Genomic DNA, 26,515 nt, shown 5'->3' with positions numbered 1-26,515 from the left:
GCTAGTTTGTGAGCCCGGTGTGTTTTTGATTCAAAGTTTTCAGTTTTTTTGTTAAACTAAAAAAAAAAAGTTTAACATTTTCCGCGCTTAGAGAAGTCCAGATAACTGTTTTTCCTTTAACCTCTCGTGTCGGTCGTTTATTTTTCTGTGGGAAAGTTGGACTAGGCGTATTGTCTAACCTTTCAACAGAAATTCATCCCCTCCTTTAATAGTTAATTACTCTCGCCGTGTCTCCGGCGGCGTCTGGCTGTGGATGACGGGGGAAGAGACGGAGACGCTTCCGTCTGTCTTTCTTTCCTCTTTTCCAGCAGGGGCAGGCCTATATATTCTGCTCCTCATGTCTGAAAGGCTGGCTCCAAGCGCTAGGGGTGGGCTCTCGCTCTCTGATGGTTTTCCAGTGAGTATTTGTCAGGTCAGACTGTGCACCGCCCGGCGGTCTCCGCTCCTCTCCCCGGGTTATTTATTACCTCTCTCCCCCGCCGGCAGCGCTGCGGCTCCGGGGCCGCTGCCAACAACGGCGCAGAGGCGAGGGCCCCTGCAAGGGGGTTCCTGCTGGACGATGACGAGAAGGAAAGGACAAAGCTGCACTGTGAGAGGGAAGGCAGTAGCCTGCACGTTGTTTTTTTTGTTCTAACATAGAGAACTGTCCAGCTGGATATTTCCTGTGAAGCTTTTGTCAGGATTAGAAGTAAAAAAAAAAAAAAAAAGTGATACAGGGATATTGGATTTAGCTATGAGTTATTTATTAATGGCTTTTTAAATTACAATTATAACCACAAATTTAACTTTTTAAAATATCACTAAAGACATTTGACCTAAACTTATAGGTTTACAGATAAACCTAAAGATGAAGTTTATCATAACATAGAAATTTGATCTACATAGATCTAAGTTAAATGTGTTTAGACATGAAGAGCCATTAGCAATAAAGTCAAATGATCTTTTCTGTTGTAGTTTACCAGCTGTCCCTACAAACCACTCAGACTTCAACTCATGTTAAAGCACATGTGGACTTTTTTGCTTTTAACACATGACAATTTAATATTTTTCGAAACAAATATTCACCTCTTTTGATGTTTTAAATTTTTTGCAAATCACTCAACAGAGTTTGGCCTTTTGGACCCCAAAAAACTCTTATCTTCAAAAAATATTGACAATTGGATAAAAATACTTAACATGAAATAAGCGAATGCATAAATATTCACTCCCTTTACAGTGACTAACTTAATTCAACAGGGGTCCAGCCAGTTGGTGCAATTGGTACAAGTCAGGGGATGGATACAAACAAATCCCTAAAGCCCTGAACATCCCCTGGAGTTGACTTAAATCCATCACCATAAAATGAAAGGAATATGTCCGTATGTAAATCTGCACAGATCAGGTTGTCCTCACAAACTCAGTGATCGTGCAAGAAGGAAACTGGTGAGATAGGACACCAGGTTACCATGACTACGCTGAAGGAGATACAAACTCCAACTGTCGAGGCATACAACTGTTGTCCAGGTTCATCACCAGTTAAAGCTTTATGCAGTGAGGAAGACACAGTTGAAGAAAACTCAGATCAAATCTCTACTGCAGTTTGCCAAAAGGCCTGTGGGAGAGACTCCATGGTCAAGTGGAAGAAAGTTATTTGGACTGATGAGAACCACAATTGAGCTGTTTGGCCACCAGACAAGACATTATGTTCTCAAGTTTTCAGGCCTAAAAATATGAATATTTGGTATCATCTGTATGAGACACGAACTTTGTCACTTTGCCAGTAAGACAAGTTGGAGTTTATAGTTGTGAAGTGACATAATGGAGAAATGTGATGAAAGCTTTAGTGAGGCGCTGTACCGCGAAGTTATTCACCTAAATTCTCACGGAAAGGCAGTCAGATCTTACATGTAACACTTGAATCTCAACAGGCCAGAGCTGTAGTTGAAGAAGGTTGGTAATAAAAGGCAGAATGATTAATTTCAAAGATAAAGAAGATTCTAAACCAATATTTTTTGTGAAATTATCAACACTGATAATGAGGCTGAGTTGTTGACAAATATATGTTGTCACACAAACAAAATGGAGGCAGTATGAGAACGGCGTACCTCTTTACTGTAATACGGTTGTATGCTAACTTTGGGTTTTCCTCATTCACCGTTAAACAGAAGATATCTACTATGTAGAGAAGTCAGTAACAAGTATGAAAGGTTAGAGAAGGTTTCCCCAGTATGAAAAGCTTTTTTTTTCTAAAAGCCACACTGTGTGCTGATGGAAAAAATGTACTCATGTAACATGAACCCAATTTAATGCGATGTGAAAGCTTGAGTGTTGTCACTGTATAGGTTTGGGGAACCCCTCTGTGATTAGCCCCAGTTAGTGAGTCACTGATCAGGGATGGTAGTGGGCGTCGGCATGGGTGTCCCCTTTATGACTAGTTTCATCAGGGCTCTCCCGGCGTTGCAGCTCCAACGCCAACGCGTCGATCGGCGAGGTTTCCATTGAGACATTTCGATGTGGCGAGGGCTGGTTTGATGAACACAGAACCAGAGAGCTTTTCATCTGAAACGTAGCGTTCCACTTCCTTGAAACGGCTTTGTAAACATTCGCCCTAAATGTCAGCAGTTCAAGATTGATGTCAGCAGCGCTGCTCGGTGCACTCAACATGTGGCAGCTGACATTATTGTTAAGCTAAAAATGTCACCTTTCAATGTCATTTTTCTCTCTGAGCTGTTTGGCTGTTTTATTTTTTTTTTTTTTTTGAAGATGAGTGATGGCAGCTCATCTTTATTTTTACTTTTCTTCTGCTCAGTGTGTAAAATCTTCTCCGCTCTTTGCCTAATCCACAAAACCACTAATTCCATTACATTCCCCTCAGACATCACAGCCCCTTCAGTCCAAGTGGAAACATGTCCGTTTACAGTCCGCCGTCATAGTGGGGTAGCTGCTGGCGCGTGTTTCGGCTGGGTGTTTGCCTGCCTGCCGTTGGCTGCAGGCCTCACACCAGCTCCGGCCAGGCTCTGGACCCTGGCCGCCTCCTGCACCGCTTCCGCCTGCGGTGTGTGGCGTGCCTCCTTCCTGTGTGTGTCAGAGGCAGTTTGGGCTGATTTATAAGCTCCTGACACACTGCGCTTTGGACCCCTCCTCTGCTGCTGGAATGGCTATTCCATGTGTCTGTGTGAGATCCACCTGGGTGGTTCTCCGCTGGATGGGGGTCAGATGTGGTTTTGCTTAGCAGCTCCAGGAGCTCAGGGGAACCTGCCTCGCAGACAGCGTGAAGGGGGGAAAAAAAAAACGCGTTTAGAAAAATCTGGTTCCAGGCTTATTCTTCAGTTAAAGCCACAGGTGTTTACAGTTTACTTATATCTCTGCATGTAAACCTGGTTAAGTAAAATGAAAAGGGTAAATCTAGTGTACACTAGAAGGTATGTGGAATTTACAACTCTTAAGCCGTAAAAATCTTTTCTGCAAGTGCTTTATAAGGCACTCTTAAAACTTAGGCCTACATGACCTATAGAGACACACGTCTACAGGCTTGATGTTTTTCTGCAGATCCTCTCTGAGTCAGTGCTGGTAGTGCATATTTGTGAGCTGTGAAAGTGAAAGGAAAGACAGTTTTCTAAAGATTTTACCAATAAAAGCCATAAAGCCGTGTGTTATTTGGGGTGTATTTACCAGCTTTGAACATCTGGAGACACATTTGTGCTCTTTCTGCTTTGCAAATTGACTCAAGCTTAAACAACACCTATGAGCATTAGTTTTCATTTTCAGTCTAGTTACAGATTCTTAATTGGAAAGGACTTTGACTGGGCCAAACTAGCTTGTACTTTGGTCTGTAGCTCTATGTTTAAGGTTGAAGTGCTGGAAGATGAATCTCTGCCCCAATCTAAAGTCATTTAAATGTGTCTTTCTATTATCTCCATCCAGCTTCTTTGTCCCTACAAAGAAAAGAAGACCCACAGCATGATGCGGCCGCCACCATGTTTTCACAAATGGTCCATTTCGGGTAATCTGTGATGTTATTTGTGTATAGGTCAAAAAGTTCAACTTTGATCTCATCCTACCAGAGAGCCTTCTCCCAAAAGCTTTTAACTGTTTTCAGAACCATGTTTCCTTTTGCTTATCCTTTAGTTATGTACTGATTTGTGTTGGTTTTTCCACATAAAATCCCAATAAAATACATTGATTGTGTCTCTAACATCATAAAATTGGACTAGATTATCAGTACTATACTGTATTTTGGGGATCCAGTACACAACAATCCACGGCCTGTTTTTTTTTTAAGTAACTCATTATGCTGTATTTCATAGTGGAAGAATTTAAAAACAACTTTTTACTGAGTGAAATAACAGTGGGATCTCACAACATTTTCACATTTTGTGATGTTTACCCTGATGCCTGACAAGTTTAAGAGGTGTTTAGGTTTGACGTCTTTGACTGCAGCAGTTGGGTGGTGCTGTGTGGTAACAGGAGACGAGGTGGAGTTATCGTAGGTGAAGTATAACAAATAGATGGTTGCATTCAGACAGGAGGCTGTACCCCACCCAGAGCGTTTGAGCTGCCAGTGTGGGCCTTTGTGGATACCTCAGGTGGCCTGTGGCATCTACTCAGGAGACCACTGCTCTGTTTCACCAGAACCAGTCAGAAATTTACATAAACTTATCATTGGCATGAATTTCAGGTTCTTTGACACTTTGGGATTTCTTTGAAGCTTTTTCATACATGCTGGGATGAATGTACAAAACTCAACGATTTTTAAAACCAGAAAAATTGGTTGCCCAAATTTGAATTGATTGCGCTGGTCTAATTAAGCCATGGTTAAAATTATACTCAAAGGTTTAAATACATACACTCAGTGTTTTTTCATAATATTGAATGTCTCTAACCAAATTGCACCTTGATGCTACCTATGATTTGTCCAAGTTTGAGCTATCTGGACAAAGTCTTTTCTGTGCCAAATATCTTAATGCTTGTCTCATCAAATCATAAAACCTTTCTCCAAAAGGCATCTGGTTTATCCTTGTGGGGAATTACACATTCCAGACTAACTTGAAGGCATCCAATTTGAAGAAAGGACTGTTTTTCGATTGACACCTTCTGAACTCATGTTCATTTTAAAGTAGCTTTCCTTTGAACTATAAGATTGTGGCTTTCTGTTCAGGACTCTCCATCATCCATTGTGGAATCCAGTAACAACGACATGGTGAAATCAACTTTGCTTGCTGATCAGTGCCTGTAAATGCTGTCCATTTGATTGTACCACTTCCATTTTGTTTTTTGGTTTGAACCATTCGTTGTGGTCCTTGTTGGTCCGGTGATGGCGCTGCAGCTTTTTAAGCTTCTCATGACTTTGTTTTTGAGAAGCCATCAACAGAGTCCCTCTTGTGACACAACTATTGTCTCTACCTATGACTAATAGTCTTCTGATGTTGGGTTTTCAGCCTGACTCAACACGGTTCAAACCCCAGCAAAGTAGGTACAAAAAAGGGGGAACCAGGTGATCAAAAACCTTTATAAGTGAGTTGAGCCATGTCAAGCTGCGCTTAGTAGGAGCTAGTGAAAAGAGTCGTTGGTAGATCCTAAACATATTTCCTTTCCCTTGAGGAGGAGAGTTTGGGTAAGATGATTGATACCTGAACATAGTTGGGTGTGCAATCTTTCCAGACACATGAAAACTGGTTTTGAAATGACGAAAGAAGGCTAAGCCAAAGCCCTGACTTGGACAATATTGAAAATCTGTGGACTGTGCCAGAAAAAGATGGCTAAAATTCACTGAAACTACAAAAAGCTTGTGGTTTCTTCAATTGTCTAATCATCCAAACATTACACGTTATGTATATTTTTCAGCTTTTATATATAATGATGTCCTATGTAGATAATCATACTTTTGCGCTCAGTTCTGGCATCTGCTGAATTATTAAGTGTCAAAGTCAATAAAAATCCCAATTTGAGCAGATGTCACTTACAGCTGCAACTTAAACTTAACGCTTTTTGACCAATTTTACAGAATATGTCTACGATCCCTGTTCATTCATGCTGAATAGTGGTTGTAGATGGAAACGAAACCGTTAGCTTCCTTCTTTTTAATCTGTTGAGTTCGTGGTAGGTTATACTTCCTCATGCTCCCGGTTCGTGGTTCCTGGATGCTTCTTTCTTTCTTTCTTTTTTGTCGCTGAAGCGCCGTCCCTCGCAGGCCTCCCTCCCGCCCCCCTCTCCTTCCTTCCTGCGCCGCGCTCTCGCCAAGCCTCCGCTGTTTAAATGGGCCAAGTTGAGAAGCGGCGGAGAGTGCAAATCTTGTTTGGTCTGGGTCTGTGAACTTCAGCGTGACTTAAGCAACACCCAGCAGTCTGAATCTCAACAACTCTTTCTAAACTTTCAGAGGCATTAATGACGCGAAAATTCTCAGTTTGAGTTTGGTTTCTGATTAATAACGTGTGGCAATGTGGTTTATTTAATTTTTATTTATTTTTTAATTTTTATTTTTTAGATCAGTTGTGTAACTGAGTACTGGTCATGTATAACTCCCTATTCCCCTCGGAAGTAATTTGGTCTGGCTTTATTTAAATTTCGCCTCATTATAATCATAATAAAAAATCTTTTAATTTTACCCAAATGTGATAGGACGAGTCACTCCGAGCAGTGGTGATCTAACCTAATGTAAGTGGCTCAGGGCTTCCCAGCATGACAGGTATTAACAGAGCGAGCGAGATTAAATGTGGGAGGTAGGAGAGCTGCGACGCTGCCGCTGCGAGCTGGAAACTACTGAATGGGAATCTATCCGGCAACTTCAACAGACCGCTCTCTCACGGCGACACGGGGGCTCCTCTGCGTAAAACCGAGCGGCGCGTCTTCCAGTCTGGCTCAGCCCCGCTTGCACGCCAGGAGGACGCTCAAGTTGGATCGGGCGCGCAGTTTCTCACTCCTTCCCGGCGCTCGGCTCCCACTAACATGCCTGCCATCAAGAAGGAGCGGCTGGATGGAGACGACATGGCTCTGACCGCCTTCAACCAGTCCGAATACCTGGCCCCTTTAAATGCCACCGCCATCCCCGTGGTGACCCCGCACCCGCCGCCCTACGAGCACATTTTTGCCCATCACCGCGCGTACTTGGGGCTCCACGACTCGGCGCTGCATCACCAGCACCTCCACCACCACACGGACGACTTGATGCTGGAGAGGTTCTCCTCCATCCCGGACTTTCAGCCCTTCTTCGACAACGGGGAGCCGTGCATCGAGGTGGAGTGCGGCGAGAACAAGGCTTTGCTTTATATCAACAAACTGTGTCAGGGCAGTAAGGGACCCTCGATAAAATACAGGGGCGAGTGGCTCACCCCCAACGAGTTCCAGTTTGTTAGTGGACGGGAGACTGCCAAAGACTGGAAGCGGAGCATTAGACACAAAGGTAAGAGCAGCACTAACTTTCATTCATATTGTGGGGAGGAAAACATTTTTATCATCACTTTAAAGCTTCAGGGAGTCCACTTTGCGTGGAGCGAGCTGGGTTTTGGAGTGAAAGGGTTACAGCCGTCAGTGCGTAAGGAGACAGATGGGGCGCATGGGTAGCCTCCACACTCCCTCCGAGGCTATGACACAGACTTTGGGCTGCGATCGCTCACCAGACCGGGGCATCTGGATGGGATGAGGTGGAAGTAAGACATAGATGCAAATTAAGAGACTCTGCATTTTTTTTATTTATTTAATGAATGTTTTTGGCGGGATGGATCGTGGAGTCCTGCATGGGAGTTGATGCTTTTACGCAGTATATGCTGGATTAAAGTAACTTTAGACACATTTACACGTGTTTCAAGCAGTTTTATAGCTGCTGTTGTGGATGAATTTAGCTGGAGTTTGGTACTTTAGCTCTTAAATAATCTGACCAGCTGTCATTCTGTTCTGTTGTTATTATCTTGGCTTGTTAGGATGCATTTTCTAGTATATTTGCTTCCAGTTTTTGCACTCTTTCTTACACACACGTAGAGGCAGGACGCATTAAGATGTGTGTGTGTGGGGGGGAGGGATGGCGCCCCCAGGTCCAAACTGCTAGCCTAATAGTTAGTTATATCAGTTCTTATGGACAGATGACAGTAGTCTCTTTAGCAGCCCACACTGGGCAGTGAGTATAATTAACGTGGAACTTACTTGGATATATGTTCAGTTCACCTACAGGAGATGTGAAAAGGCTGAACTGTCAATGTCATATGAGATAGATGAGAAATATTGACTCCATCCTAAATATCCACTGAAGTGCATATCTCTTGGTTTTCAGGAAAAAGTCTCAAGACTCTCATGTCCAAAGGAATCTTACAGGTGCACCCTCCGATTTGTGACTGTCCTGGCTGCCGGATTTCATCTCCAGTGGTAAGAATGCTGCAGTGTTGTCTCAAATCTTTCCTTGTCCTCATGTTTAAAATAATAAGTAGAAGCATCTTCATAGTTGCTGCTTTTATTGAACTCAAATGCTACTTTTGTGTTTAGAGTAAAAACGGTTAAGGGATTGTTGAGTGGGGGTCATACAGCCTCCTGCGACGGAAAATCAATACAAAACAGAACATTTATTGATACAACGCAGTTATTTAGGGTCAGAATACTTGTTTGTTTTAATTATTGTTTTACTTCACTGGAAGTAAAAAGAAATGTTTGTGTGTTAGATGGAGAACTCTACCAATTGGATTCTTTGTAATTGAATCTGAATGTGAATTTATGCTTTAGAGTGAATTAGATTGAAATTAGATTCAATATAGTTGCACATATGGATCTGTTTGCCTGTAAAGTCCATACAAGAGGTCAAGATTTTGCAATATCTAAACAAATGGTTTTTCATTTCATATTGATTCACATCAATTCTTTTACAGCTAAAAATCAGAGATCCTCTCAATCTGTTTCGCACACTACTGACTAATGTTACGATTTAATATTGTTACAACTTTTTAAAAGACGTTTAGCTTGTTTAAAAGTTGGACCAGTCTTGGTAATATTTTTCAGAGTGATTTGTGTGTGAACATGTGGAAGCTGCGTCTCTTTTACCCCTCATGGTGAGGACCCCACAGGCTCACACACCAACTTTGATGGTAATTTTTCTCAGTGTAAACATCAAATCCACTCTCGGCTCTTCTGTATTGAAAAGCTCTTTAGTTGAAGGCACTGAGCTGCCAATTACGCTCCCTAGACGTTAGACATATTGTTGGTCAGACTCATTTCAGCCTGACTGAATCCGCTTCCTCCTCACCTGTCCGCCGTTGAACTCTTGTTTGCCTAGCTCTTTCCTCGGGGGCTCGAACCAGGGCGCCGAGCCAAACCTTGAGGCCTTGCAGGTGTGTCACGATTATGGCATCACCGCGCTCAGTTTTTTTTTTTTTCTCCCTTCTGTGTGTCTGTGTGTCAGCTTTGAGCAAGCACGCCGTCAAATCTGTTCACACAGGTGCAGCCGGCTGTGTGCGTGTGTGTGTGTGTGTGTTTTTATCACCACGGAGCGCATCTGTCGTCGCTCCCAAGCACTAATCTTGAGGGAAGGGTGTAAGAGGCTTAGCGAGCTACTGAGCATGGCTACCGCTGATTATTGTGTGCGAGGCACGCAAGGCGAAGGCGGTTGATAAGCCGGAGGTGTTTGAGTGATATAGGTAAAACTGGTGACATTTCTTTCAGCCAACAACGGAGACCTGCACCTTAACGGAAAGGCTTCAGCCAGAACAAATTGCGCAAGTTCGGCGGGGGTCTTATTATTTTGAGGTTCTGAGTGTGCTCGCTAATGTTTAGGCTCATTACAGATTTGAGAGTGATTGGTTTTTTTGGCCTGCCGTGGCTTGTGCAGTTCCACTTCAGTTGCAGTTGTGACGGAGAAAACTTTGTTACTTACGTAAGCAGAGATATGAGAGCCTTATGGTTGTTGTTGTTGTAGTCTTTTTCTACTGCTCTCCCTCTCCTTGTGTGGTGGTGAAGCCTAAAGCCTAACCCACGAAGTTAATATTACCCTGACACACACACGCACGCCCACGCCCGCACCCGCACCCACACCCACACACACACCCACACACACTGACGCACATGTTGGCAGGTCCATGCGAGGCAGTGAGGGTTAGGCGGAGGAGGTAAGGCAGCGGGACTTGTATGGCCTGTACTGGCGTCTCTCCTCTCTCCCCACTGACTGACTCCCCTCAGGGCATGGCTGCAGCAGCAGCACTCCCTCGCTGATGAGCTCTCTCGCACACACACCCCAGCACGCACACACGGGCCTGCCTACTGACACAAATTACCTCATGCCGACATTTATTTTGAAAGTTTGACGGCTGAACTTTGAGTGATCTTGTTTCGCTTATAGGCATGAGGCAAGCGATCATAAAGTGCAGCAGCTGTTGGGAAGAGGTTTCACCTGCCTGCCCACAAGCTGCTCATCATGACACAAACTTGCCAAAGAGTTCAGAAATGCGGGGAACTCTGAATATTTGGATTCGACAAGGAAATCAGGCTAGAATAAATTAAAAAGTGTTTATTTATTTCAGTTATTTAGGTAAACAGTGGCGCTCCTTTATGTTATAACGTCGTACAAAGAGAGTGATTCATGTCAGACTTTTATTTGTGTTAATTTGGCTGATTATGGCTTACAGCTAATAAAACCTCAGACTAATAAAAGTTTAGTACACAAACAGTTAAAAGTATGTTCATGTACTGTACTCTGTATGGACTCACAGCTCCTTCTGCATGAATTACTGTATCAACACGGCGTGGCATGGAGGCGATCAGCCTGCGGCTCTGCTGAGGTGTAATGGAAGTCCAGGTTGCTATAATGGTGGCCTTCAGCTTGTCTTCGTTGCTTAGTGTGGTGTTCCTCCTTTTTCTGTTGACAATAGAGATTCTCTGTAGGGTTCTGGAAAGTTCGCTGGCAGGACAATCACTCTGCTACCTTGGTCATAGTAGCAGGTGTTAATACTTTTGGCTGTGTGGGCTGGAAATTCTGCTGGAAAACGAAATCAACATCTTTGTGACGATTTTCAGCATAGTTGCACAATTTAACCTAAATTTATTGTTATTACTGTATGCAACTGCTTGTTGCGCAGTACAGGAGTGCGACAAACTTACTGGACTGCAACAGCTATTGGTTAACTATTTAAGTATAAAACCTTCAGACTCTCTATGCCTCCCATATATTAGCTGACAGTTCTTGTTTATTGCAGCAGAAGAAGTTTTAAGAGGCGATCAGGTGGACAGTCTACTCCTCTGGCGTTTGTTTTTGCTGTAAATCGAAATTCAACCACTTTTTAAATATTTGTTGCTTAATGTGTTATTATGTGAATCACATTTCCTGGTATGCCTCTGCTCTGAATTTGGATTTGATAAAACATGGTGGATCAACATCAGAAGATGACATGGCACCCAAACCTCACTGACTGCAAAAACGTCACTCTGGATCTGAAGCACCTGAGATTCTGTTTCTCTCTTGCTCTAATCTCTGGAAGCTTTAAATCCATTAATATTACAAATTTACTTAGTAAAGAGGACTTTGTTTCTGACCATAAGCTTTCCAAAATGGATGCAACACGTCTTGAAGCTCTGACGCCAGCAGCATCTCCCTTCTTGTGGTTATCCTCAAAACACTTTAATGAATTTTCTTCTGTGCTTTTCCCTTCCACTCAACTTTCTGTTAGTATTCTGCTTGCTTGTACCATGTGGAAAAGCTGTATTTGTAGCATTTATCTTTTGTGCCTTATGCTCCTCATGGAGACTTGTTTGTGAGGATTTTTTCCATTTTTATTGGGCTTATGTTCTAATGTTCTGTGAACATGAATTTTAGGGTTTCTGTAGCTAGAAGCGGCAAAATCCCCATAAATAAACCTGTGAAATGTTATCACTTTCTGTGTGATGAATCTAAATGTTTCATTCATGGAATTTAATTATTGACGTAAATTAACTTTTGATAGCATAATAATTCCAACGTATTACGGTGCAAATGTAGGTGATTCATCTTTACCTTTGGTTGACCTTTGAACATATTATTCTGTCAAGTTGTTGGTTTGTCTGAGTTTTTGTCTGTTGGTAGTTCTGGTTTGCCTTGTAGGTGTTTCTTTGTGTGTGATTGTGAGTCCAGTGCTGGCCGCCTTGTCGGGCTTGCGTGTGCATCAGTGTGTCCGTGCGTGTGTCTCGTCCCGGGGGAGCTGGGCTTCCTCTGCTCTGTTATTTCAGCGGAACTGGCGGAGGCCGGGAGGAAATTGCACTCCCCTCCTCCGGCTCGTAAAGACCTCCTTCAATCAAGGGCTCCTCTTGGCAAAGTGGAATTAAACTCACTGCAAACACACAATCATAACACGTCAGACACGTTTTTTTTTTTTCTTTCTTGCTCCTGAACTTTCAGTCTATCGCAGCATATTTTTCGTCATGAGCGTTTGCTATAATCAGTGAAATTACAGATGATTGCTGATGTTTTAGAGTTTTGCAAAAAAATAAATAAATAAAAAATTATATCCGCTGATTATTTTTTCACATTTGGTCATGTTACAATCTCGGACTTCATGCCTCATTTTATTGGTATTTGGGAGTTGGATGAATCTACAGAGAATCTGTTCACAGGACAGGTTTTCGGTGTGCATTCCACTAATTTGGGCTTTTAAGAAGAGTAGGAGGAAAGTAATTGATGAAAGAAAACCATGAAGACACAACAAAGACTTAGAAGAAGGTGTTCAGATAAGACAAAAACGTAACCTTCTGGACCATATATGTTTAAAAGGCTGTGTGTGGTAGAAATCACCCTGAACAAGTGGTGAAACACGGTGGTGGCAGCATCATACTGTGGGGAGCTAGTGGGTGGTTACTAATTTCAGAAAACCTGTTAAGAGGCAGAAGTTTCCCTTCCAGTATGGCAATGACCCTAAACCTACAGTCAAGTTTATAATAGAAAGGCTAAAGGAAATGGTCTAACTAAAGTTCCTACTTTGTGAATTTACAATCTAAGGCAAGACTTGACGCAGATAGATCTGATATGAAAAAGTTTGAAAACTCTTTGCAAGGCACCCTGCGTGATGGAGTTAGCTATGGAGAGAGTCCATCTGTTTTGTGGATCTTTTGTTTTGTTTCTGTTGTTGATCCAGCGGTGCCATGGTAACAGCAGCACATTAGTATTTACTCACTGTTGAACCATAGTGTTACCAACTATAAATACATACGTTCGTGTGTGTCGATTGGACAAATCAGTCCTCTGCTTCACACAGTTTAGGTTCAACGTGTTTGAGACTTCCTGCGTATGAATTATTAACTCACAATTGTAAAAAAAAAAAAGAAAAAAGGGTTAGCCGTTAGCGTCAGTATGCGTCCTTCTCCATGCTAGAAGATGCTGTCTCTATTTGCATGCTCTGTGTGACACCGTGCGAGTGCACTGATGTGATTGATGCCAGTGTGAGCGTTTGGGTGTGCACTCTGCTAAAATATGGCTCAAATATGCCAGAGCATCTGTCTATTAGCCTAATGTGGTTTATCGCGATGACGCCCATGGCGGTGTCTGTTGAAAAGCCGCCTCCCCAACATCTGTGTGTGGTGTGTGGAGAAATATGTGCTAGCCTCTTTCGGCATGTGATTTCCACTGATAGTTTTGGCTGCTTTCTGCCACCGCAGATGTACACCAGCAGGCCTGTTATGTCAATCTTCCACATTTCGCACATTAATCAGTACATTCAGAAACTCACTTAAGTATGGGAGGATAACAGGCTGCGACTAGATTGAGAATTTTCCATAATTTCAGTTACTTCATTTGGTGAAGTTTTGGTCTTCTTCCATAAAGCCGTAGCTAAGGTTATCTGCTGGTTCTCTGAAGATCAGACAGCGTATCTGTGTAATTATCTTGCCTTTATGAGCTAATTTCTAAATTGCTGAACTTTAATGAAGACCTTTCTGCTTGACGAGATCAACTTGAACACTTTTCATCCTTTATCAAGCGGCGCCTCTCTTGGCTCGCCCTTCCCTGGTTAGCTAAGGGGGAAAGGAATGGTACAGTGGTTACCTGTCTGAAGCCTTCCTCTGGCAAACTCAGTGAGGCACACACACACACACACACACACACGCACACACACACACACACACGCACACACACACACGCACACACACACACACACCGATAGAATAAGGGAGGAAAGAAACAAGAGGGAAGGGGGAGAGCAAGAGGCGCGCTTGCACGCCTGACTGCACCGGCACTGACCTCCCAGCGCCGAGCCGCCAGCCTCGCCTCCACCTCGCCGCCCCTCGCCCTCCCCTCCCTCGAACCAACCCCCCTCCTCCCCGCCCCCCCGCCTTGTGCCGCTCCACTGGGCTGCAACTGCCCGCTCGGCTCAGCGCGTGGGGGCTGAGTGTGCAGGAGAGCACGCGTGTTTGTGTGTCCGCATGTGCGTGTGCGCGCCCATCGTTGTGTGTGCGAGGCGTGGGTCTTGGTCGCATGCCTGCTTGCCCTACAGTGCTTTCTCACTTTTTTTTTCCCCTTCTCACACATGGCCTTCACCAACCAAGTGTTGCCCATAGTCTGTTTGTTCATCACACACGCTGTTATCCATTTTTACCTAATGAAGCATCGGTACGTAATCACATGGTTGACTAATTGTTGCGTTTATGAAGTAGCACCTTTTCTTTTTTTGCAGCATGAGAGACCAAAATGCATCACACACTTAGAATATCTATACTTCAAGCTTGAATTTCATACCACCGCCTGTGTGTATCTGCCTTTCATTTATGTGAAGTTTAAACATACACTGCCTTAGATAAAAAGCTGGCTAACATCACCTTTGTTGCGTTTCAGATTGGAGGGATCACATTACGTTACATTGTTCAAAAAGTCGATAGATATTTAGTTTTATTTCTTTGGAACAAACTGCAACAGGCTGATAGACAGACATTAAACCCATAAGTCAATGCTGAAGTGTCTCTGTAGGAAACAGCAGATGGTTGATGGATCATATTACAATAATAAAAGAAGTTTGAACTGATCAACAGTAGATATAAAATGCTGATTAGTGTAAGTTAAAAAGATGTGCTTTTGGGAAATTGCGTAAAAGGGAAATGCCAATATAAAAACAATATTATTTCAAGTAAGCTTCCTTTGCTTTCGGTAAGTTTAAGTTTGAAAGTCTTTCACAAGCAACGCAGAGAGACACAGAACCAATAATAGTGCTTGCACACACTCACACGTCAGGGTAATTAAGAGTGCACAATTAACCTAATACCCGGAAAGAACCCATGCATGCACTGGAAGAACATGCAAACTGTGAACAAAAAAACCCTGGCTGGGATTTACATCACAAGACCTTTTTTTACAAGGTAACATAGCTAACAACTGCACCCCAACCAGTTTCAGAGCCAATTGATTGACATTTAAATCTATTAAAAACACAAAGAATGTGATTTGTTTCTCAGGTACAGAAGCAAACAGGACTTACTGGCCACCAGTAGCTCAGAACCATGAAGCTTCTGTTTGCATTTTTTCACCAGTTGTTTGTCAAGTATGTTTTATTCACATATGATTTGACTATAACCAAAGAGGCGGATTTAAAGCTTTTCTGTGGCCTGTATAGTGTGCTATTCTCTTTGTCTTCCATTGTCTCTGGCTGGTCACCAGAAGAGTTACCCAGTTCAGCTTAGTTCCTTGATGCTTCTCTTATTACTGTTATTCTGATGTTTCCTTTTTATTTTCTAATATTACTTATTTTCTCTGACATTATGCTCACCTTGAATAAAATAGATGTCTTGATTGAGTTACTGGGAAAATCTGTTTACTGTGAACCTTGTTAATACTCAAATCAAACCATTACTTAATCTGATTATTCACAGTAGCAAGGTTACAGCAGGTCATGTTTGCCTGCCGACTGCTCTCATGTTGTCCAAACGCTCACAAATATGAATCAAAATCCCGTTTTTCATACGTTAGCTCGTGAAAATGTCTTGTCCATACGTTTTATTTAGTGATAAAGACGTGGGGGGAATTTGGCCAAAGAAGAGTTGGAGTTTTAGATATTGGAGGATTTTTACTCACGGCAAAGTAATAGTTTGTTTTGGCCCTGTTTCAAAGCTCTTAGGTTATCGCTGTAATGACCGCCTCAACTCCCTCTCCCACCATCCTCACGCTCCCTCCCTTCCTCCCTCCCTCCATCTCCATCCCTCATTCACCCCCTCCCTTTCCCCCCCCCCAGTGCTCGCGCCAAGTCGGCCCGCCATCCTGCCTCCACACACACACACACACACACACACACACACACACACACGCACACACACACACACACACACACACACACACACACACACACACACACACACACACACGCACACAGGCTGCGAGGTAACGGCAGACAGGCGCGTGACTCATTAGGCATTCGTCCCCCAGGGAGATTGCCGGGGGGGCGCGTGTGAGGCTGGGAGAGAGCGGCGCAGCTGCAGGAATGTCACGGGCAGCTACTGCTGAGTGCATGTGGGTGTGTGTGTGTGCTTGCTCACGCTAGCTGGAGCCAGCGGCAGGCTACTGCACCTTTCAGGAAATAACGCAAGGAGAAAGAGAGGGAGAAAAAAAAAAAAAAAAAAAGTAGCACACTCATTAGTTCACTTTTCCACCAAGAGCTCATTTAAAAGTCTGAAGAAAATTTTGAGAGAAAGCTTATGATGTCTCTCGTTGAACAGAAAAACGCCCTCGCTGGCCTGGCTTCTGTTGACGCCTTTCTCTATCTGAAAAGCATTTTTGTTGGAGTTAAAACGTACTCCTGCTGCAAAACTACACGTTAGTAACATCGCCACGACAGAAATGTTGTGCATCTCTGCTTAGAGAATAATATTCCTATAGGTATAGAATAACGAAGAACTTAAAAATTAAACCTTTTACCTTATTTTAATGTTCTGTGACCTTTTGTTCCACATCTTGACTAAACTCTACAATGAGTGATTTAAAAAAAAAAACACACACACACAACGTACTGCTTTGTAACAACCATCTTTCCTAGTTGTTACTTCAAAGTAGAGCCAAAAATGATTTCAAAACATTAATACATAAAATAATCCCCACCTGTTGTTGCAATATTTGGCATCTGAAATAAAGTTTATGTGCATCTGCATCAGCTAACTTCGTTATATCTTAAAAAATAAGTTGATTTCATATTCCTACACAAACATTACCACTTCTGTCTTAAGTTTTCTATCTGTGCTGCAAGAGTAATAATTTTTATTGCTGAGTCTTTGTCCGTTAGTACTATTATACTCCTCCCACCCCCCACAAAACTGAATCCGTACATTTACAAACATTTAAGCTGTGGTTGAACCTGCTTAGTTAGTAAAACTGATCATTGATATCAGGATGCTTAGTTATTAGAAATGCACCGATCGGATTTTGTGACCGGTTTCAGTCTCTGTTTTTGCTTTTTAAGCTCTTACTTGCACATATCTTCTTTTTTTAACAGATTACCACTTACTATTGAGAACTAAAATATTGACCTGTATAAGAATAAGTGTCTATTAAAAATCCTTCCTGCTGCAAGCGGTCTACTCATTTAAGAGTCTGTTTCAGTTTGACTGTGAGAGTTGCTGCCATAGCAGCGTTATTGTCTTCAGTAGCAACACCTACTGTGTGGGAGGAGAACTGCAGCAGCAGTGTGGCACATTATACCTCTATGTAGGTTGAATACAGTGAATTTTTTTCCATTTATAAATACATATTTTTAACACTGCACTGTGGCCAATTGTTTCAGTACTTGAGAGAATGTTGTTGTGGAATCCTACTATTCGCCGGGGCCATCTTACAGAAACAGATTTTCTTTGGTCAGTAATAATTCTCATTCAGAATAATAGAATAGTGTCTTCCATCCTCATCAATTTTATCGTATCCAATTGCTTTCTGTTGAATCAAAATGTACTGAGTCATGGTTCAGGAGTGAATTGCAGCCCGCCTGTTGTTCGTTGCTCATGTTTGTTTCTGGGTGGGAATGCCACAGACCATTGAACACCTTAAGAGAGAGCTGACAACAAAACAGGATTTGATACAATAAATTATTATTATTATGCACCTCGGTCTGTCACAATAAACAATAAATCAATTAACTGCATGAGAAATTGAAAGAAGCAATCATTTTTGATTGATTGATTTATCATTTTCTCTTTTCTCTTTCTTTTTACCAAAACTGAATGATAAATGACTTCAGTTTGGTACTTTGGTTTCAACTCTCCCTTTGTTTGGATGATAATTTTGTTTACAGAGACTTCATAAATGATTTTATTTGTTGTTTCTGTTGTTTTCTTTCTTTCTTTTTCGATATTTCAAATGTCTTCCAGTTCCAGTGTTTTAAATGTTAATTAGAATTTAAAGTTTGATTCTTCAGAATGTGATCTTGGATTATTATCCCTTTATTACCACTACATTACTTGAAAATGGTCTCAAAACAACAATATTATCGTTTATCGCAATAAATTCTTGGACAATTCATCGTCCAGCAAAATTTGTTATCATGACCGGCCTATTTGTCTATTTGTGTGCTTTTAATTTGTCGGCTCACATCGCCCGCATTTTCTGCAGACATGCGTCATGAGGGAGAGATCGAAGCATTTAAACAACATAATCTTAATACTTTCTTTTTGCTAGTAAAACACAGTATCATCTTCAAATCTGCTAATTTAAATGTCAAAAGATCACATGTTCACATCACATTACAGAACTTGTAAGAAAAATGAAATTTGTTTTCCTGTCATAATGATTTAACTTAGGGACTGACTCACTTGTAAGCAGCATATCGCTATAGCTAGCATGCTATCGCCTATTTGTGTTCAAGGTTTTCAGTGTGCAACGAAAGGCTCACATTTCAGAGTTAACACATCAGACGCGTGGATTCTTGTAAAAATCCTTTTGAATCTGTAAATTGTAAAGTAAGATGATTCATTCTGAAGTCATAAATTGTAAAGTAAGTAAGATGATTAATTCATATAGGAGATGACGCATTAAGACCATTCTTAAATGTAGCACTTCAGGGTCATGTTAAAAATGCTTTTATTCATGTTTCTGGGATGACATTGTGCTGCACTATGACATGTTTATTTAGGCCAATCTGAGAGTCCAGCACTTACATATTTAACCCTTTATGATCTAAATTTAAAATCTCCGCCTTGATATTTTTGCTTATTTTAATTGTCTTTTTGTAACAACTGGAACTTTCAATTTCTAGCAAGTTATTTTTGCACTTTACCGTCTATTAGAAGTGCGCCCTTCAGATTAATTTCACTCCCTGCTACGGCGGGGGTGAAACTACCCTAATAACCCGATATTTGCTGGAAAGCGCCAGAAACAGTTGGAATTATTCAGATGACGTAAAGTGTGGCAGAATTACAGTACTGCATATTTTGCTGGATGTCCGACGATCTGTTTAGGACTTACAGGGTTAAGGAGCTGTGGTGGAGACAGTGAAAATGTACTTAAATGGTTAGATCTGGTGTGTTTGTGGTCACTTCATATACAGATTAGTACAGAATACTTATGAATTCTGAGCTAAAAATCAGATTGGCTGATTAATATAGAGTGGATATCTACAGATATCTATATCTTCAGAGTAGGTTGTAAATTGTAACAAGCCCATGTGGCTAATTGTTTAAAATGCTTTAGTTGGTTTAAATATTGTTTTATAATTGTCCCGTATTGCATATTGTTTTCATTCTGCCCTGATGAGGCTGTTTGGATCCGTGTTATCGGTGTGTCTACATGCATGTACCTCTGTATGGATGTTTTCTCTCTTTTTCTTTTTGGCATCTAAACGTGAAGCCCAGATATATTTCTTGGCTGCTTGACTGTGAGACTGAAAGCGTGGGAGGCGATATTCATAGAGGTGCTTTTAGTGGGACTTTTATGAGAGACTTTTTTCCATGGCTGAAAGGAGGTTGACCACACACACAGCAAGGTTGCTCGGGCTCAGCAAGCACCCCCGTGTGTTTGTGCGTGCACATGCTCGGCGCTCTTCCTTCAAGCACGCCTGCGTGGGCCGCCAGGGGTGTGTTCTGCTTCATGTTTTGTTTCGGAGAGCCCTCCTCCGTGCTACGGAAGTGTTGCCGGAAGCAGTGGGAGCTCACCCCCGGTTCTGCGTCAGTGCCACTAAAGAAAGGATTGGGGCTTTCCGGGAGGAGGGAGGAAGGGATGGGGGCTGTCAGCCTGGGTATGTCACGGCCATGTGGGTGGTTGTCTCTGCACGCACACACACACACGCGCGCACACACACACACACACACACACACACTCAGGCGCAGTCACGACTACGCTTAGAATAGCTATTTTTGTATGCACTGCATCTCATGCTTGCTCCAAGTAAAGCCCCTCTGCTTTGGAGGGGAATTTGAAGGAACCTGAACAGCTGTGAGAAAGCGTTTACCCACTTTTACATCTGCGGATGTGGAGTTTAAAGTTCACATGTGTACTTGAGTGCTTTTTCCTGACAATGTGAAGAAATTTGGTCTTGACCAGAAGTGCTCATTTGCTCGGAAGTGATGTTCTGTCCCTGTTTAACTCTTCTGTTGTCCTGTTTGGGCTCCCGGACTAAATTTCTATGCCCTGCCACTGCTAGGAAGGACCTGTGGTGTCAGAAAGTAAAACCAGTATCCTTAGACGCTGGAGTCTAACTTGTATAAACCCACCAGCAGTAATATACTGCAGTAAAATAAAAGAAAGGCAAAAAAAATAAAAAAATCTCTTTCCTGGCAAGGCAGAAGAAGGAAAGCAATGTGCAGAACCCTGTGGCCTGCACATCCTAAGGGATGTTTTCATCTTTCTCTGCTCCCCCAACTTGTTTTAATGTCTGCCATTTGAGATACTCCAGAGGGGCTGCACCTGTTTGCCTTTTGGCTAGGAGCCCCCCCATATCCCTCCTCCTGCCCCCGCCTGCCACTCAAGCTACCGCTCCTCCTGGGATGGATGGATGGAGCGAGGAAGGAGTGGAGGAGTGTGGGGTTGCGTGTGGTGGAAGGGATAGCTGGAGGGCTTGAAGGCGTCCGGGAGCGAGAGCAGAGATGTAGGCACAGAGAGTGAAAGAGAATATAGTTTCCAATCCAAGTCCAGTCTCCCACACTGGACAAGGCGCTCCTACTTCGGAGTGCTCTCTCTTTAATGTTCGACCCTCCACATTCTCCTTTATTTCTGTACTTTTTCTCATCTGCTCTCTCCTCCTGTACAAACCCACATCTGCTCGCCTTCTCTCCTGTGTTAGCTTGTCCTTTCAGCCTATTGTTCCTTTGCTCTTCTCCAATTTCTGACTCATTCTTCTTTACTCCCAGCATCTCCCACTCCTCTCAGCTAAGTTTTTCTCTTTGCTCCCCTTCCTGCCCCTGTTCGCCTTTTCCTCCCCGATGGCACCGCGGTAATCTGCAGTGACCTCTTTAGGTCACATTAAAGGTCACCCAGCTTTACTCTCGTGCTCCCCTAGGGCCACACTCGACTAAATCTCTTTTCTCTAATTCTGGCAGCTATAATCAAAATGCTCTGTGTACAAAACCCTGACTATTTGATTTAAAGTGTAAAACTCTGCTGCCTTAATGTGAGCTGATTCAGAGAATGCACATGTTCTTTTGTTTTAAATAATGTCACTTACATACATCAGTGTTCACTTACAAATTCAGACAAGAGGAGAAGGAAGAAAATACTGACATATTACAATACAGGTAAATAAATACAAATAGTCTAATTTACCTATTTTTATTCATAGCTTTCTCAAATAATATTGTTCAATTCGAAGATTTCGTAGGATTTATTAAACCGAATGACACTGTACTTTTGTGATTCTGTGTAATACACAGATTTTTTTTGTGTGTGAGCAAAATGAAACTGTCTGCCATGGGACATTTTGTACTGACCATTTATCAACTGGTACGCGCCTGAAGTACGTTTCGTACCCACTTTGGCAACCGATAATTTAACGTAATTTTAAATGATCTACTCATGGTGTTCTGTTTGGAAATTAAGTTTGGTTGGTCCAGTAAATAAAAACCGAAGAGTTCTTTTGGTTTGATATGAGATTATAATCTGTCATAGAAGAGCCGACTGACTCAAATGAAGATCTGAACCAAAAAAACAATAAAAATACGGTGCAATATAAAATCCCAACAAACGAAGTTAGCATTAGATTAAATTATACTCAAAATATGAGGATTTTCAGTATTATATAGCTCCATGAAGCACCATAAATATGTAACTCCAAGAGAGAAATGAACTGATTACATTTAAAAACATCATACCACATTGCTGTACTAATTTAAAACAGCATAAATACAGACGGCTATCCGTGTTTAATATGTGCAGAACATATAAAACCAAAAAAATCTTTCTCAAATATTAATTTATACATTTCTTCTTTTTTTTTTTTCCTCCGAAGAGTTTTTGCGGCGCTAGTGGCTCGTATTTTTACAACAGAAGGGTGAGGAGAGGGGGAAGACATGCAGTAAAGGTCGGCGGGACCGGGAGTCGAACCCGCGACGTCCGCGTCGAGGACTAGGGCCTCCAAACGTGGGGCGTGCTAATCCCCTGCACCACCACAGCACGCCCAATTTATATATTTCTTATAAGTTTCTTAGGTTTCATATATTGTAAAGTGATCACTGTTTTTCAAATCATTGTCGTGAAATTTGTCAGTATTTTATTTGTTGTGGACAAAATGGAGCCATCTGCCATTGGCCATGGGAGCTTTTGTACCAACCGCGTGTCAATTGATAATGGCCTAAAGAACGTTTCGTACCCTCCACGACAGCCTGATCCAATCATCATCCGCTATTAGGAAATTAGGTTTGTTGAGCCAATAAATGAGATCTGCCAACAGGAGGATGCAGAGAGTTATTTTGGTTTGATCAGAAGACGTAAGCTGTCATTTTTTTAAAATAAAAGTTGCCCTAACTGGGAATGGGGAAACGGGGTGAAAAATAAAACCTTATATAACAGTTCGCAATTAGATTAAATTATACTTAAGATTGGAGCGTTCTTTCCTGTTATTAGTGTCCAGAACTTTGTAAACAAAAAGTAGCTCTAAGAGAAATAAGCTGATATGTAATGGTTAAAACTCATAAATATCAGCTGGAGGAAGAAGAGTTGAAATGACAACATATTGATCCAGAGCCTCTAAGTTGACAAATATATTTACTGCTCATTTAATTACTGTTGAGCAGAATAACTATGTATGACTATTAATAAACATTTTAGATTTTTTTTCATTTTATATCATATATAAAGTGAAGCTGATAAAAGAAGCTGTCCGCGTTTTAAGAAAACCATTAATTATCATCACAATAAAATATTGGTGACCTAATTTTTGCTTGTGTATTTTAAAACAGCACTCATTTGTAGTTTCTGTTTAATAAATATACATGAAACAAGTTTCCTAAGTGTTTCCGAGTTGTCTGGATTTACTTGCTAAACTTTCTCCTGGTGTGTGATTTGCAGAACCGCGGGCGCTTGGCAGAGAAACGCACCATCCCTCTTCCACCCAACCGGGTGCCCAAGAAGGAACTGGCTTCAATTTTCAGCAGTGACGACAGCGAAGGCAGCGAGCGGGCCAGCGGGGATCATGCCCACATCAAGCAGGAGGAGGATTTGCATTACAGTATCATGAGAAAAAGGTAAGGCACCTCTAAGTTGTAACGACAATACCGTCTGTGAACAGGTTCTTCTTCTTGACATGAAAAAAAGCAGCTGTGCTTCTGAAAAGTCTTCAGTTTCTGGAGCTTTGGTTCTGTCCATCTTTTTGTTTATTTTATAAAATTAATATGAAGTAAATTCCATTCGTCACTTTCTAAAATGGTTTTGTTCTTTTTCCTGTGAGCAGAAATATTGTGTCTCATAGAGGAATGGCCCTGTTAGGATATTTTTGTCCCCTACACTGATCTGAGTAATTTAGCAAATATTCAGTCTCTGTCTGATAAAACACACGATCAGTATTACATGATTTGTATTTGAAATTTGTGGCTTTTAACACATTGAACACTGATGTTGTCAGCATAGCTGTTAGTTTTTCCTAAAAAATGAAAACCGTTTTGTTCTTATCATAGTATCTACAGGAAGCCCAGGATAGGTTGTACCAACATATCCAAAAACTACAAAGATTATTTTTGACAATGCCACATCTAGAACCTGCATAACTTAATCTTTTTTTTCTGTATCCCAATAGGTACAGCTACAATTTTCAATAAACTTCATTATTATCCAAAGGGGTTTGTTAGACTGGATAAATTCAGTTAGCGTTTCTACTCTCTGTTTTGATATGAGTCACCGATAATTTGTTGATAACATGTTTCAGTGTAGTTTCAGTTGGGGGTGTTGAGATAAAACTTCCACAAAGACAGCTCTCCTTCATAAACTCAACACTTTGCTTTGTACATCATAAAATGCATTGCTAGTGCCATGAGCTGCAGCAGCCAATACGATCACTCGGTGTCATTGAAAGGGGCAAAACAGTCTTGGATTGTTCAGGAAAACCCAAATTTGTTTTTATCAAACCTTGCCATACGGTTTTGCAAGGTGTGCACACAAAGCTAGGTTGAGATTTTTAAAAACTACTCACAACGTGGTGGCTTGGCTTGCTAGACTGAGAGGGACTAATCTTTCAAACAATCCTTGATCAGCACCATTTGCTGAACACTTGGGTACAATTGGCACATCTTTCAGACAGAGAGGGAGCCATACCTCAACAACACATGCTAAATCTGGGCTTGGACCAGCTAATGAAAGCTTGAAGCTGTTTATATGTTAATGCTGCTGCTTTTTATAGCTTATATATTTCTTGGCTGAGTTTCTGTCTGCTTCATCTTAAGCTGCGTGTTGATGGGGAGCAACTTGATTGGAGGATGTTGATTAGAACGAAGCTCTTAGTATGGCTTACCTTTATGTTTGGTGTTGTACTATGATCTGTTTTACATGGCTTAATGACGGGTAATTTTAGTTTGATTTTGTAATTAATTTGTACCTGTGATAGAGTTCATCTCTACCCCCTGAAACTCTGCGCCACTCAGCAGAGGAAGTACAAAGACCTGAAATGATGTTCAAACTCACACAATCTTCCAAAACTCATGAGGTTGTAGATTTCTTTTTAATTTGTCTCGATTTCCGGTTTCATCATTACCATGTGGATTTTCTGCTCACATTGCATCCATGTAAGAGATTTTTTGGTATGAGATGTATTTGGCCGATATGAAGCTGAATCCATTCATTGATGAACTCAGAAAATCCCCATCTGCATCACAAACAGCTCGTCTGCAACCTCATTAAACGGGGGATGTTTTTTTTTGTCTTGAGGCTTGCGTGTGACGCAGCGGACAGCACAGCTACTGTGAAGCTTTAAATGGATCCACTAACCTCGTTTAAGAGGGCCTCCCCTCCCCCTGACACTTGTGCCGCTGGCGTGTTAAGATGATAATGAATTTAAAGAACACTTATGACTAATATATCAGGTTTTTACCCTTTTGAAAGGCGGCGGACACGCTGGAGCCGTAGCTCCGGTCTGTCGTTGGCATCTGTCTGGGCCAGGCTTTATCCCTCCGACGTGGGTCTGGACAAACAGGATAATGGGATGTCCAATCATGAAAATGTGATTTCCATTGACCACAGCTTCGTAAGTGAGTCGTAGAAGGGTCTTAACAAATTGGATTTGGTCAATGGATGTGAAAAATACAGGGCCTCTGTGTACATGTGTCAGTGTATCTGTGCTGTCTCTCCCTCACATCATCGGGGCTGACGGGAGGTCTGTCACACCCACTCAGCTGTATCAACTTGTCTACCATTACTGTACTCTAATACATACATCAAATATGTCATGGCAATTTTCTGTTCCTGACTGAGAAACGGATCTTTTGTGCTGCTCCAGCGCTCTCCCTCTGCTCTTGTTTTTAATAAAGTTAGAGTGAGCGCTAACTTGCAGTTTTGACTTTTCTGGTTAATTAGCATAATGAGGCTTTTAGATCAGTCAGAAATGTGTTTTGAAAAAAGTTCTGTCATTCTGTTCTCCTTTCACAGATTATTTACAGATTTAATCGATTTCCTATTTTTTATTTTTTAGATTTGGTTCACTTGTTCTTGAATAAATTTGTTTCATTTTCTTCAGCGATCTAAACCACCAGATAATTAAATCAAGAAATTTGGCAAGGTTATAAATTTTGTCAAATTACAACCAGAAACTCTGGGAGTATTTTATTGGGATTTCATGTGAGAGACCAATATTTTCCGTCACAATAATGTCTCTCTATCATAGATCAGGGAATCTACCAACTACTTGTTGTGCTATTTACCAATCTGACTTTTATGGAAGGGTGGCAAGAAGAAAGCCATATGAAGTTTTGTTTCCAACTTGCCACAGTATGTGCCAGAAGAGACCAAAAACTAAGACAGAGATCCATGGTGGTAGCAGCATCATGCTTTTTTTTCTTCTGGTCAGAAACAGGAAATATGGTCAGAGTCTATTTGGAGATGATAAAAAACACTTTGAGGTTAAAAAACACTTCAGACTGGGATAGAGATTCACTTTCCACCATAAAATAACCGTAAGCATAGAACAGGAGCCTCAGTAAATGGCTTAGATCAAAGCATGCTCAT

The 26,515-nt window shown here is 41.7% G+C and overlaps 1 protein-coding gene across 2 annotated transcripts in view; it reads left to right on the top strand.

Moving 5' to 3' along the window:
* The first annotated feature begins 4,347 nt into the window (after nucleotides 1–4,347).
* The window catches only part of samd11 (sterile alpha motif domain containing 11), a 64,723-nt gene continuing 42,555 nt past the window's right edge, over nucleotides 4,348–26,515 (top strand). Inside the window, exons 1-3 of one of the 2 annotated variants that reach the window (XM_014473399.2) lie at nucleotides 4,348–7,378; nucleotides 8,243–8,334; nucleotides 23,375–23,550. In XM_014473399.2, the coding sequence (XP_014328885.2) occupies nucleotides 6,925–7,378; nucleotides 8,243–8,334; nucleotides 23,375–23,550 (722 nt within the window). In that variant the 5' untranslated portion in view covers nucleotides 4,348–6,924. The remainder of the gene's footprint in view (nucleotides 7,379–8,242; nucleotides 8,335–23,374; nucleotides 23,551–26,515) is intronic. The other variant, XM_023331713.1, reaches the window with a different exon arrangement.

This window comes from Xiphophorus maculatus, chromosome 1, assembly GCF_002775205.1.
Source record: "Xiphophorus maculatus strain JP 163 A chromosome 1, X_maculatus-5.0-male, whole genome shotgun sequence".
In the NCBI taxonomy this organism is placed as follows: Eukaryota; Metazoa; Chordata; class Actinopteri; order Cyprinodontiformes; family Poeciliidae; genus Xiphophorus; species Xiphophorus maculatus.
The sequence above is the reverse complement of the archived record's forward strand: the minus strand, read 5'-3'. Positions and strand labels throughout refer to the sequence as shown.